A 15,729-nucleotide genomic window follows, 5' to 3' on the forward strand; every position below is an offset into this window, starting at 1 on the left:
TTTAGTTGCAGTGATTTGAAAGGTTTCACTCCTGCAAATGGGATGCGACTTTGAACGGTCGCATGAGAAGTCACACTGTATGTGAATGCTTGACGAATGATAGATTCACTGCTTTATAAACATGGTCCGAGGGTCTAGGAAGGGGATAGCATCAACTTGTGGGGCATATTTATCAGATGTCGAAGGCATTTAATTGTGACTGGAGGATCGAGGAAATTGAAAGTTTTCATTTCCCAGAAACTTTGGGATAAATGAGGAGATTTCAGTAAAATTTTGCCATTCTGGCATAATGAAGTTGAATCAAAATGATGTCTTGTTTCCCATCTCAGAAACTTGGAAGGTATTTTGACTTTGGAGTGATCGGGCCCTATACAAGGCAAGGCTTGGTACAGTGTTGGGCAAGGTGGTCCCGAGGGTCTGGTGGTGGCGGACACATCTTGAGCTCCACTTGCTTGGCTCTCCCGACTCTGTTTGCAGCAAAAAACTGGCTACAGTTGGGTTTCAAAATTAGCCGATAACAGCCGGGTCTAGGTGACTTACCTGCGAGAAACTGAACGTCCGCATAAAACGCCTCCAAGGCTTGATGGTGGCCATGGTGGAAACCACACAGCTCCCGATTTAATCCACGCAGGCGGGAGACCCGACCTCCGATCTGTCGCCGCGTTCTTCTACTCCGGGGACATTATTGTGGTGAATTGTTATTTCTACAAAGTCATGAAATCCAGTGACTTATGAATGCAGCTTAAACCAAGGGCACGCCGCCTCTCCTCCCTTCTCCCCACAAGCGGAGGGTCAGCCACTTATCAGCTGATGTGAATAACAGCCGCATTAACCCTTCAATGTGCTGATAGTCACTAAAACACAACTGCTGGATTAAGTACGGGATCACCAGACTGAACTCCAGGCAGTGGGAGTCACAACTAATTTGAGATATATATATACACAACTATATCGATCAAGATATATATATATATATATATATATATATATATATATATATATATATATATATATATATATATATAGAGAGAGAGAGAGAGAGAGAGAGAGAGAGAGAGAGAGATTATATATATATATAGAGAGAGATAGATATTATATATAAAATATCTCTCTCTCTATATATATATATATATATATATATATATATATATATATAGAGAGAGAGAGAGAGAGAGAGCGAGAGCGAGAGCGAGAGCGAGAGCGAGAGCGAGAGCGAGAGCGAGAGCGAGAGCGAGAGCGAGAGCGAGAGAGATATAATATCTATCTATATATATATATATATATATAGAGATAGATATTTTATATATATATATATATATATACACACATATATGAGAGAGAGAGATATATATATATATATATATATAGAGAGATATATGGCGAGAGAGAGAGCGAGCTGACTGTACACGTACGTTACATTTGTTTTTATCGATACAACTTTCTTATGCATTGATTGGGATATACAGTATCTCACAAAAGTGAGTACACCCCTCACATTTTTGTAAATATTTTCATGTGACAACACTGAAGAAATGACACTTGTCTACAATGTAAAGTAGTGAGTGTACAGCTTGTATAACAGTGTCGATTTGCCGTCCCCTCAAAATAACTCAACACACAGCCATTAATGTCTAAACCGCTGGCAACAAAAGTGAGTACACCCCTAAGTGAAAATGTCCAAATTGGGCCCAATTAGCCATTTTCCCTCCCCCGGTGTCATGTGACTCATGAGTGTTACAAGGTCTAGGGGTTGTACAGGCAGCATGCTGAAATCAATGACAGGTGGCCGGCCGCAGAGAGCACGAGCTTTGCGGACTGTAGAGCCATAGATCTGACTGAGCAGAGGAAGCGTCAGACCTCTGCAGAGAGACCACTGCTTCCATACAGAGGGTCCTACGTTGCAGCATACTGGCAGAGGACAGGCTTTTCTACTCAGCATGTGGCTGGTTTTTCAAAAGGAAACAAATTTGTAGGACTTTGCACACCTTTTGCGGTATGTAGTCGATTTAACCAGTTGCCGACCAGCCGGGCGCAGATATACTGCGGCAGGGTGGCTCTATCGCACAAAGCTACGCCGCTCCGTGCAATAGCTATAGCATGCCCGCAGCGCGTCGCCAGCGGCCGCGATGTCCGCCGGGCCACCTGCGATCGCTCCTCAGAGAGCCAGAATGGGAATCTGCCAATGTAAATGAAGCAGATCCCCGTTCTGTCAGGGCAGTAGAGATAGATCATCTGTTCCTAGTGATCAGGAACAGCGATCTCTCTCCTCCTCCAGTCAGTCCCCTCCCCCCCCACAGTTAGAAACACCTCCCAGGGAACACACTTAACCACTTGCTCGCCCCCCTGGTGTTAACCCCTTCCCTGCCAGTCACATTTATACAGTAATCAGTGGATATTTTTAGCTCTGATCCTTGTACGAATGTCACTGGTCCCAAAAAAAGTGTCAAAAGTGTCCGATTTGTCCTCCACAATGTCGCAGTCCTGCTAAAAATCACTGATCACTGCCATTACTAGTAAAAAAAAAAAAAAAATCATAATAAAAATACCATAAACCTATCCCCTATTTTGTAGACGCGATAACTTTTGTGCAAACCAACCTATTGTGATTTATTTATTTTTTAACCAAAAATATGTAAGAGAATATATATTGGCCTAAATTGATGAAGACATTTTTTTTTTTGGCTATTTACTATAACAAAAATTTAAAAATATTGTTTTTTTTTTCTAAATTTTCTTTCTTTCTTTCTTTCTTTCTTTATAGCGCAAAAAATAAAAACCGCAGAGGTGATCAAATACCACCAAAAATAAACTATTTGGGGGGGGAAGGGCATCAAATTTATTTGGTTACATTGTTGCACGACCACGCAATTGTCCGTTGAAACTACGCAGTGACGTATCGCAAAAAATGGCCCGGTCATTAAGGGGGGTAAAACCTTCTGGGGCTGAAGTGGTTAAAGTCAAATTAGGCTTTAAAGAAAATGTATAAACAGAATTTATGTAAAACATCCATTTTTTTTTTTTTTTTTAAATAAGTTCATACTCACTGTGGTGTCTACATGCTTCTGTGGACTCTCCGTGGCGGATGGCTGAAATAAAAACAAGAGACATTATATTAGATGGATGGCAGAGCGGAGACATGGAGGGCAACTTAGAGGGGAACTCCGGTCCAAACATTTTGTTACCGATTTAGATTTAGAGTGGGGGGAAGGGCTAAAACCTTTTTCAGGGTGACATTGCAGTCTGTGTCCCCGATGGGAAGATTTCCCTTCACTTCCTGTATCAGTGACCGAAAAACAGAAATTGAGGGAATATCTTCACTAGGGGGGATGCAAAAACAGCAATACACACATGATGGAGGCTCTAACCTTACCTTCTTCTGTCCAAAAACCAACAGCTTGGGTGGAGATAAGTGGAACTTTAGACAGAAAACGAGGTCCTGCGAGATCACATCAGGGTGGACTTTTTTTGGCAGGTATGTAAAACATTAAAAATAAGTGTCTATACTGTTTATAATCCATTAATAGTGTCTCACCCTGCTCTGCACATGCTCAGTGGCGCTCAATTTTTTGGCACTGTGCTGAATTTGTAGAGGCCGTTTGGCCGACAGGCTAAAAGATTTACTGCCGCTCAGGGGCTCTGGGCTTCAGCAAAAATGGCCGCCTCCAGCAAGACGAAAACGGAAACAGTTGCTGGAGGCAGTTTACAGCACACAATGTTGGTATTTATTACTGTGGAATGCATGTTCCCTGCTTCCTTTTTTATCGCGTTTTTATGGGTAAAAGTTCCGCTTTCACATAAGCAAATTCAATTTACAGTTTGGTCATTAAAGTTTCCATGTCCAAAGTACAAGGTGTAACACTTCCAGGTATTTATCACGTCTCGCAGAGATGATCTCCCCTTCCATCAAGCTGGAACTATACCGCGACTGTCGGGGGTGGCGTGACTTTGGATTGCAGCTTTGGTTATCAGAGGGCATTAATCCCTATAATATTTTATATATATATATATATATATATGCTTTTATCTTTTTAAATATTTTAAATATTGTATAATAAAAGATTATATTTTATTCTATATATATATATATATATATATATATATATATATATATATATATATACACTTATCTTTTTTAAATATTTTAAATATTGTATAATAAAAGATTATATTTTATTCTATTATTATATATATATATATATATATATATATATATATATGCTTTTATCTTTTTTAAATATTGTATAATAAAAGATTATATTTTATTCTATTATTATATATATATATATATACACTTTTATCTTTTTTAAATATTTTAAATATTGTATAATAAAAGATTATATTTTATATATATATATATATATATATATATATATATATATATATATATATATATATATATATATATATATATATTATTCTATTTGGATTTTGTCAACTCTGCTTTGCAGCCATAGTCCACTGTCCTAAAACAGCGGGAGATTCTCTCCCCGATCTTCTCCGATTCTCTCTCCGATTGGCACCTATCCTTTTCCACAGTGGGAGTCTGTCAACAGGCCCCGGTCAATGATTCTCTGCCCTGGGACCGGCTGATTGGTTGTATCCAATCACAGCCCAGAGCCCTGTGTTGACAAACAACGCAGGGCTCTGTACAGAGGGAACGGTCTTGTTTCTTATCCCTGCAAAGCATTGCGCCTTATCACCTTAAGATAGGAAGTGTGTTACTGGCAGGATCTCCAGATGAAAATAAAGAGAAATAGCCTGAAAAAAATAAATAAAACGAATGCAGCCACCACATTTAAAGGACTGGTAAACTACAATATATTACATGGTTACATTTCCTCTCCGGGGTGTAGATACAATTCTAGGTTGGGGAAGTGAAACGTTTCATCTTTCAGAGACTTTTGAGCTGTCGGCTTATCCGTTTTTTTTCCGGAAAGCTCCCTTCTTTGGTAATTTGGCCTTTCCTCTCCTCCGGAGATTAGTAGAAATGTCTTTAGAAGGATGACATCGATAATCTGGTGTTAAACGCCCTGTGTGTACCGAACCGAAAAAGGAGAAGACGGCAAATTCTTATCTAGTGCTGGAGCGATTGCGGCCCCTATACAGGCTCTGCTAATATGGTCACTTCGGTCGGGGGCTTCAGAAAGATGGAGGCCACCGGCTTCCTTGGAGGTGAGAATAAAGGTTTTTTTTTTTGGGGGTTTTTTCTTCCATGATTTGACTAAACTGAACTGTAATATGGAGTTCACTCTTTAAACTGATACTAAAGTCTCAATTTTTTTTTTTTCATTTAAAAATACCAAACATGTTATTCTTAGCTGCTCTGTGTAATGGTTTTTCACAAAGCAGCCCCGATCCTCCTCTTCTCAGGTCCCCCCCCCCCCGCTGTAATTCCAGTAAAACCTTGGTTTGAGAGCGTTTTGCAAGAAAAGCAACATTTTTAAATAAATTTCGACTTGAGATACAAGCGATTTCTTGATCTACACGTAGCGTCATGTCACAACTGCGTATAAAAGAGAAGAGAGGCGCCTCTAATGCCGCGTACACACGATCGTAATTCTCGGCGGAAAAAGCTCTGATGGTTTTCCAGACGGAATTCGGCTCAAGCTGTCTTGCCTACACACGGTCACACCAAATTCCGATCGTTTATAACGCGGTGCAGTACAACGCATACAACGTGACTAGAAAAAGGAAGTTCAATAGCCAGTAGCCAATAGCTTCTGTCTCGTAGTTAAATCTGAGCGTGCGTGAGTTTTGGCGTGTCGGAATTGCATACACACGATCGGAATTACCGATAGAAAGTTTTTCCGTCGGGAAAGTTGAGAACATGCTATCAATTTTTGGCTGGCGGAAATTCGGACAGCTAAATTCCGATGAAGCGTACACACGGTCGCATTTTCCGATGAAAAGCTCTCATCTGTCTTTTTCTAGCCGGAATTCCGATCGTGTGTACGCGGCATAAGTGTAGCAATTTGGTCACATTTAATGAAGGTACAACATTTAGCAACATATTGCTACACTTAGTGCCGGTTCACACTGAGGCAGCAACGACTTGCAGCGCGACTGCCTCAGGCGACTTGGACACGACAGCAGCGGCGACTTGCAAAACGACTTCTCTATAGAAGTCAATGCAAGTCGCCTGAGGTCGCCCCCAAAGTTGTACAGGAACCTTTTTCTAAGTCGGAGCGACTTTATTTCGCTCCGATTAGAACGGTTCCATTGTACAGAACGGGACGCGACTTGTCAGGCGCCTAAGTCGCCCCAGTGTGTACCGGCCCTTAGAGGCGCCTCTCTTCTCTGTTATACTCTGGCGCTCCTGCTGGATTTCGCTTCTAATCCCCTTGTGGAGGCTTCCATTTGTGGATGGACATTTTATGGTTACACAACCTGGTCGCATTGCTATAATCTTTTTATATGGACTATAAACTGAAGGATTTATGAATAAATGGTTGTGGAACGAATCATTTGAGTTTCCATTCTTTCTTATGGGGAAATTCGCTTTGATATACAAGTGCTTTGGATTACAAGCATGTTTCTGCAATTAATTATGCTCGCAATCCAAGGTTTTACTGTACCTTAAATAATAATAATAATTAAATGTGTGCCAAAATGTGTAATGTGTGTCGTATGTGCCCTTTTTTTTTTTATTTATTTTTCTTTTACTAATGATCTCTTTGTTACTTATCTCTGCTTTCCAGGGATAAGAAACAAACCATTACAAGTGCTTTGGATTACAAGCATGTTTCTGGAACAAATAATGCTCGCAATCCAAGGTTTTACTGTATATGATATATACAAAATTTTTTGTTTTTGGGGGGGTTTTTTTTGTTTTTTTGTTTCATAAAGTTTTATTGAGTATTCAAAATATCAGAATACATATGAACGTTTCAAAAAAGGAACATGGCATAGACACGTTTAACAAAAGTAATAAAACAGTGCTAATTTTGTCGACTAAAACATTTTAGTCGACTACATGAATACTATTTCAGTCGACTAAAATAGGACTAAAACGAAAAATGTCATTTTAGTCAAAAGGCTAATAACCCTGTACACACAGTCGGACATTCCGACCACAAAAGCCGTTGGATTTTTTTCCGGCGGATTTTGGCCGAAACTTGTCTTGCATACACACTTGTAGCACAAAGTTGTCGAAAAATCCGATCGTTCTGAACGAGGCGACGTCAAACACGTACGTCGGGACTATAAACGGGCCAGTAGCCAATAGCTTTCGTCTCTTAGTTTATTCTGAGGATGCGTGGCTTTTTGTCCGTCGGAATCGTCTACACAAGATCGGAATTTATGCGATCGGATTTTGGTGTCGGAAAACTTTTAGATCCTGCTCTCAAACTTCGTGCGTCGGAAAATCCCCACGAAAAAAGTCAGATGGAGCCCACACAGGATTGGATTTTCCGACAACATGATCCGACCGCACATTTTCCATCGGAAAATCCGCTCGTGTGTACGCGGCATAAGACTAAAACTAAATTGAAATTTGACTTCAAAATGAACATTGGTCTGTAGTGCATGTTCATACCTCAATACCATAAATAATAACATTCGATTTTTCACTCCAGCGGTATATAATGAGTTTGGAAATTGTAGAGAAATGTTAACTAATGCATTACAGTTTAATTACACCCATTAGATTTTAGACGACTAAAATGTACTGGAGATTTAGTCGACTAAAACTAAAACAATTGCAGAAGACTAAAATGGGACTAAAACTAAAATGCCATTTTAGTCTTAAGACTAAGACTAAAACTAAATCGAAATCTACTGTCAAAATTAACACTGGTAATTAGTGATGGACGAACGTTTCGCCCGGCGGTCGTTTCGCGGCGAATTTCCGACTTTCGCCGTCCGCGGGTTCGAACGCCTTTTTCCGTCGTTCGCCCCGGCGGACTTACGTGTTTAATGTATACAAGAACTTTAACCTTTCGTGACACGTTTATCATGTGTTACAGGACAACCAATTGAGACATGACAGCTCATGGACACTTGGACATTCCCCCTAACCTATAAATACACCCGATCCGGTGGCCATTTTACATTCTTTCTTCTGTCACTGTAGGGAAAGGATCCTGTGTGGAGTAGGGACAGAGAAAACGCTAGCTATTTGGTACACAAAAGTTCTTTTCAGGACTGGTATAGGTGTTAGGTCAGCAGCCTGAGTTTCTTTTGTCAGTTTAGATAAAGGGACAGAGCGCTGTATGCTGCTATTTTAGGGACAGCTCAGCCAGATTAGTCTTTCTTCATCATCATCATCATCATCATCATTAGCTGTTACTATCAGGTCCACAAAAGAGCTGTTCCAGCTAATCGTTCCAGCCTACTCTTTTTTGCCAATTTGTATAGGGACAGGCAGGAAGCAGTGTGTCAGGCAGTGAGGATAATTTTAAAGACTTGCTGTTACTATTAGTTCCACAAAGGTTCTTTTCAGGACTGGTATCAGTGGTACGGTAATAGGCTTGTACACGTATAATATTCTTTCTTCCAAATATAGAAAGAATATTATACTTGACTGCTGCCCTTCTGCTGCAGTCTGCTAATCATTCACAACTCACTTGTTCCACAAAGCTCTTTATCAGGACTGGTAACTTGGTCTGTCTAGGGTGCTACGGTACATAGGCTTGGGTGCGGTACAGTCTGCTGTTCTGTAAGGACCGCTATCGGTCCACAATACATAGGGTTGCCGTGCACTACTGCTGACCGCTGCCCTATACTGCAGCAGTCCTTCAGCGGTATAGGGACTGACGCACAGTCTGCTAAACACTAATACACAACCTGCTTGGTCCACAAAAGTTCTTATAAGGACTGGTAACTTGGTATAGGGTGCTACGGTACATAGGCCTGAGTGCGTTACAGTCTGCTGTTCTGTAAGGACCGCTATCGGTCCACAATACATAGGGTTGACGTGCACTACTGCTGACCGCTGCCCTATACTGCAGCAGTCCTTCAGCGGTATAGGGACTGACGCACAGTCTGCTAAACACTAACACACAACCTGCTTGGTCCACAAAAGTTCTTATAAGGACTGGTAACTTGGTATAGGGTGCTACGGTACATAGGCCTGAGTGCAGTACAGTCTGCTGTTCTGTAAGGACTGCTATCGGTCCACAATACATAGGGTTGCCGTGCACTACTGCTGACCGCTGCCCTATACTGCAGCAGTCCTTCAGCGGTATAGGGACTGACGCACAGTCTGCTAAACACTAATACACAACCTGCTTGGTCCACAAAAGTTCTTATAAGGACTGGTAACTTGGTATAGGGTGCTACGGTACATAGGCCTGAGTGCAGTACAGTCTGCTGTTCTGTAAGGACCGCTATCGGTCCACAATACATAGGGTTGCCGTGCACTACTGCTGACCGCTGCCCTATACTGCAGCAGTCCTTCATTGGTATAGGGACTGACGTACAGTCTGCTAATCACTAACACACAACCTGCTTGGTCCACAAAAGTTCTTATAAGGACTGGTAACTTGGTATAGGGTGCTACGGTACATAGGCCTGAGTGCGTTACAGTCTGCTGTTCTGTAAGGACCGCTATCGGTCCACAATACATAGGGTTGCCGTGCACTACTGCTGACCGCTGCCCTATACTGCAGCAGTCCTTCAGCGGTATAGGGACTGACGCACAGTCTGCTAAACACTAACACACAACCTGCTTGGTCCACAAAAGTTTTTATAAGGACTGGTAACTTGGTATAGGGTGCTACGGTACATAGGCCTGAGTGCAGTACAGTCTGCTGTTCTGTAAGGACCGCTATCGGTCCACAATACATAGGGTTGCCGTGCACTACTGCTGACCGCTGCCCTATACTGCAGCAGTCCTTCATTGGTATAGGGACTGACGTACAGTCTGCTAATCACTAACACACAACCTGCTTGGTCCACAAAAGTTCTTATAAGGACTGGTAACTTGGTATAGGGTGCTACGGTACATAGGCCTGAGTGCGTTACAGTCTGCTGTTCTGTAAGGACCGCTATCGGTCCACAATACATAGGGTTGCCGTGCACTACTGCTGACCGCTGCCCTATACTGCAGCAGTCCTTCAGCGGTATAGGGACTGACGCACAGTCTGCTAAACACTAACACACAACCTGCTTGGTCCACAAAAGTTTTTATAAGGACTGGTAACTTGGTATAGGGTGCTACGGTACATAGGCCTGAGTGCAGTACAGTCTGCTGTTCTGTAAGGACCGCTATCGGTCCACAATACATAGGGTTGACGTGCACTACTGCTGACCGCTGCCCTATACTGCAGCAGTCCTTCAGCGGTATAGGGACTAAGAGTTTTGTCACAGGGTGATTTAAAAAATGACAGGCAGAGGAAGAGGCAGGCCCTTCCGCAGGGGTGGTAGGGGTAGGGCAGGAGCAACAGCCTTGAGCCAAAGTGGGAAGTTGCAGAAGGTGCGTTCAATTACTTTAAAGGACGCACCAGACTTGGTTGAGTGGCTCACTCAGCCTTATTCTTCTGCACCCTCCTCATCCTCTCGATCTGCACCCTCTTCTTCACTCTCTGCTATGTGCACCCCCAAAGACACTACCACCAACAACACCACCACCACCACATACCTTCCGCTTGAGTGCAAATGGGGGCCTTCATGCTCCAGTGTTTTAATAGGGACCCCCGTATAAAAAGCATGAGGGTCAAGGACCAGTACTGGGTGGCAACGTACTTAGATCCCCGGTACAAACACAAAATGGCGGAAATGTTACCGCCGTCGCAGAGGGCTGTCAGAATGCAGCACTTCCAGGCCTTGCTTCGAGAAATGCTGCATTCTGCTTTTGCGTGCGCTGGCAGAGGAGCAATTCCCACTCCCAGAGAAGGATTTGCGGGTACCAATCCAACAGCGCCTGCAAGAAGAGGCCGGTTTGAAGATGTGTTGGTGACTTCGGATATGAGGTCATTCTTTCAGCCGACCCATCGACAGGTGTCATCCGGATCCAGCATCAGGGAACGCCTAGACCGTCAGGTGTCCGACTACATTGGGTTAACGGCCGATGTGGACGCTCTGAGGAGTGATGAACCCCTAGACTACTGGGTGGGCAGGCTTGACCTCTGGCCAGAGCTTGCCCAATTTGCAATCGAACTGTTGGCTTGCCCCTCATCCAGTGTCCTGTCCGAAAGGACGTTCAGCGCAGCAGGGGGGATTGTGACCGATAAGCGTACTCGCCTAGCTCACGACAGTGTTAACTACCTCACATTTCTAAAAATGAATGAGGCATGGATCTCGGAGGAATTCAACACATGTGATCAGTAGACCATGTATATGTCTATAAACAATTTTTGGAATCAAGCACACAGACCTTCTTAATTCATTTGGCTCACTTCCCTGACCCAAAAAAGCACACCGTACTATATGCCCCTACCCTCCTCTTTGAAGAGGTTGAGCGGTGTCATATTTCTACTGGGGCTGCTTATTATGAGGGGTTCCCACCATCCCTGTGCTGTGCTGACTTCCTCCTGGGTGTTCTTATTATGAGGGGCTCCCACCATCCCTGTGCTGTGCTGACTTCCTCCTGGGGGTTCTTATTATGAGGGGCTCCCACCATCCCTGTGCTGTGCTGACTTCCTCCTGGGGGTTCTTATTATGAGGGGATCACACCATCCCTGTGCTGTGCTGACTTCCTCCTGGGGCTGCTTACGGTGCTGCTGTCAGCGCTGTATGTCACGGAGCTGCTGTCAGCGCTGTATGTCACGGAGCTGCTGTCAGCGCTGTATGTCACGGAGCTGCTGTCAGCGCTGTATGTCACGGAGCTGCTGTCAGCGCTGTATGTCACGGAGCTGCTGTCAGCGCTGTATGTCACGGAGCTGCTGTCAGCGCTGTATGTCACGGAGCTGCTGTCAGCGCTGTATGTCACGGAGCTGCTGTCAGCGCTGTATGTCACGGAGCTGCTGTCAGCGCTGTATGTCACGGAGCTGCTGTCAGCGCTGTATGTCACGGAGCTGCTGTCAGCGCTGTATGTCACGGAGCTGCTGTCAGCGCTGTATGTCACGGAGCTGCTGTCAGCGCTGTATGTCACGGTGCTGCTGTCAGCGCTGTATGTCACGGAGCTGCTGTCAGCGCTGTATGTCACGGAGCTGCTGTCAGCGCTGTATGTCACGGAGCTGCTGTCAGCGCTGTATGTCACGGAGCTGCTGTCAGCGCTGTATGTCACGGAGCTGCTGTCAGCGCTGTATGTCACGGAGCTGCTGTCAGCGCTGTATGTCACGGTGCTGATGTCAGTGCTCTGTATTACGGTGCTGCTGTCAGTGCTCTGTATCTCCTGCACCCTCTTGTTTGCCTACCCTGGTCCCTGACCTTCCCTCTCCTCCATTGCCTTCATTAGCTCCATAGTCCTGAATTGTCAGAACAATTTCCCAAATAAAAAAAAAATGCTTGTAGTTATCGATCCCAAATTCACCTCATACATGTATTATGCTATTGTCCAGGTGGTGGGACTACGTGCTACCCCCTAATAATTACCCCGTGGCCGCAAATTCGACCTAAAGGTTTGCGAAATTCGCCTCCCATTGAAGTCAATGGAGCCCGCGGCGAACGGTCGTTTTCGCGAACGTTTGTGTCCGTTCGCGTTTCGCGTTCGCGAAACGTCCCGTCGGAAGTTCGTCCATCACTACTGGTAATAAATGAAACAAATGTTTACAATGAGATGAGATAGATTGGTATACATGTGATCAGCATGCTTGAACCATATGTTGAATCTTAACCACTTCCCGTCCGGTCAATAGCAAATTGACGTCCGGAAAGTGGTTCTGTTATCCTGACTGGGCGTCATATGACGTCCTTTAGGATAACATGCCGCCGCGCGCCTGTGGGGGTGCACATCGCGGCGATCGGTGGAGCGGGAGTCAGTCCGACACACCGCTACACTGATCTTGGTAAAGAGTCTCCAGCGGAGGCGCTTTACCACTTGATCAGCTGTGTCCAATCACGGCTGATCACGATGTAAACAGGAAAAGTCAGTGATCGGCTTTTCCTCACTCGCGTCCGACATCGGCGTCTCTCCTGACGGGGGGGGGGGGGGGGGGGGTTTGCGCTGTTTATCAGTGCAGCCCCCCCCCCTCAGGTGCCCACACTAGACCACCAGGGAAGCCGCCAGGACCACCAGGGAAGTGGGCAACATGTGGATGGCCAGGTATGTACCCCATGGGCATCCACATGTGCAAATGATGCCCAATCTGTGCCAGTCAGTGGCCACAAATGGGCACCGACTGGCACATCATGTCGCAAAATTAAAACAGTGATGCCCAGCAATGCCACCAGTGTCATCAGAGCCACCCATCAGTGTCCAGCAGTGCCACCCATAGGTACCCATCAGTGCCACCCATAGGTACCCATCAGTGCCACCCATAGATACCCATCAGTGCCACCCATAGATACCCATCAGTGCCACCCATAGATACCCATCAGTGCCACATACCACTGCCACCTATCAGTGCCCATCAGTGCCGCCTATCAGTGCCCATCAGTGCCCATCAGTACCACCTCCTTGGTGCCACGTCATCAGTGCCCGTCAGTGCAGCCATACCAGTGCCCCTCAGTGCAGCCATACCAGTGCCCGTCAGTGCAGCCATACCAGTGCCCGTCAGTGCAGCCATACCAGTGCCCGTCAGTGCAGCCATACCAGTGCCCGTCAGTGCAGCCATACCAGTGCCCGTCAGTGCAGCCATACCAGTGCACCTCAGTGCAGCCATATCAGTGCCCCTCAGTGCAGCCATATCAGTGCCCCTCAGTGCAGCCATATCAGTGCCCGCCATTGAAGAAGAAAACTTATTTATTTACAATTTTTTTTACAGAAACAAAGAAAAACTTGTCGTTTTTCAAAATATTCGGTCTTATTTTATTTGTTGCACAAAAAATAAATCGCAGAGGTGATCCAATACCACCAAAAGAAAGCTCTATTTGTGGGAAAAAAATGATAAAAAGTTGTTTGGTTACAGTGTAGCACGACCGCGCAATTGTCATTCAAAGTGCGACAGCGCTGACAGAATTTTTTTATTTTATTTTTATCGGTTCTGGAATTGTATTCTAGGCAGGGGAGGGGTTGGAGGGAGGAATATCGCTTTAATAAAATGTGTGCAAAAAAACATGCGTGCAACGCACCAGAAAAAGCGTGACCCCCAATGGAAGTATTTCAATGTTACTTGGTATCAGGCCAACTCATGAAAAAAACATAACTTTAGAAGATATGTTGGAAAATTTCATCGCCGACAGATGAAAAGGTTTGATCTTTGAAAAGTAACATTCTTTCTTTCTTTCTTTCTTTTTTTTCTTCTGAAGATATATTACCTTGAAGACTCGGCCTATTCTGATACTTTTTGTTTGAATGTAAAAATCTGCATTTTTTGGCTTAAAAAATTACTTCGAACGTCCAAACACAATAAAAAAAAAAAAAAAAAAAAAGCCATGCCCTAGTATGCGTGATCCACCTACAGTCCACCAGCTGATGCAGAACTACAAGTCCCATGATGCACTGCACGGCTGACAAGCAGAGGTATGATGGGATTTATAAGTTCTGCAACAGCTGGAGGGCCGCAGGTTGAGCACCAATGCCCTAGAGCAGGGATATGCAATTAGGGGACCTCCAGCTGTTGCAGAACTACAAGTCCCATGAGGCATAGCAAGACTCTGACAGCCACAAGCATGAAACCCAGAGGCAGAGGCATGATGGGACTTGTAGTTCTGCAACAGCTGGAGGTCCGCTAATTGCATATCCCTGCCCGAAAGAATAAAAAGGAAAGAAAAAAAAAGTGGGTTTTGCAATTCTTTGTGTCTCACAGTATTTGCGCAGAGGTTTTTCAAACGCAAACTTTTGGGGGGAAAAAATACTTTTTTTTTTTTTTCATTTTAATGTGAAAAAAACACAATGGGATCGATTTACTAAACCTGGAGAGCGCAAAATCTGGTGCAGCTGTGCTTGGTAGCCAATCGGCTTCTGACTTCAGTTTGTTCAGCTTTGACAATAAAACCCGGAAGCCGATTGGTTTCCATGCAGAGCTGCACCAGGTTTTGCACTCTCCAGTTTTAGTAAGCCAACCCCTATAAAACACCCAATTGTTTTACAATATATAAAAGACGATGATAAATCGCTTAGGATCGTACCACCGCGGGAGCGATGAAATGCTCATTACTTCTGGTTCCCTAGACCAGTGGTCTCCAAACTGACGCCCTTTGCTTGATTTTTTCCAGCCCCTGGGATGCTATTTTATTCACCTTCACCAATGAAGGGCACAATTCTTCCATATAACACAAACAATGGGGAACAATTCCTCCCAATGACACCAACAATGGTGCCCAATGGAACCAATGTTAGGGCACAATCCTCTCAATGACACCAATGATGGGGCTCAATTCCTCCCAATGACACCAACAATGAGGCTCAATGAAACCAATGTTAGGGCACCATTCCTCCCAATGACACAAATGATGGGGCAAAATTCCTCCCAATGACACCAACAATGGGGCTCAATGAAACCAATGTTAGGGCACAATTCCTCCCAATGGCACCAATGATGGGCATAACTCCTTCCAATGACACCAACGGCGGGGCTCAATTCCTCCCAATGACACCAACAACGGGGCTCAATTCCTCCCAATGACACCAACAATGGGGCACAATTCCTCCCAATGACACCAACAATGGAGCCCAATGAAACCAATGTTAGGGCACAATTCCTCCCAATGACACCAATGATGGGGATAACTCCTTCCATTGACACC

At 44.5% G+C, this 15,729-nt stretch overlaps 1 protein-coding gene across 1 annotated transcript in view; it reads right to left on the reverse strand.

Moving 5' to 3' along the window:
- TNS1 (tensin 1) overlaps positions 1-15,729 on the reverse strand; it is a gene marked incomplete in the record, with an annotated part of 696,726 nt that overhangs the window by 228,722 nt on the left and 452,275 nt on the right. Inside the window, 1 exon segment of the mRNA XM_077449641.1 lies at positions 3,045-3,086. Coding sequence (XP_077305767.1) covers positions 3,045-3,086 — 42 coding nt within the window.

This window comes from Lithobates pipiens, unplaced genomic scaffold, assembly GCF_037356315.1.
Source record: "Lithobates pipiens isolate NorthernLeopardFrog02 unplaced genomic scaffold, aLitPip1_a1.2 Scaffold_22, whole genome shotgun sequence".
Classification (NCBI taxonomy): domain Eukaryota; kingdom Metazoa; phylum Chordata; class Amphibia; order Anura; family Ranidae; genus Lithobates; species Lithobates pipiens.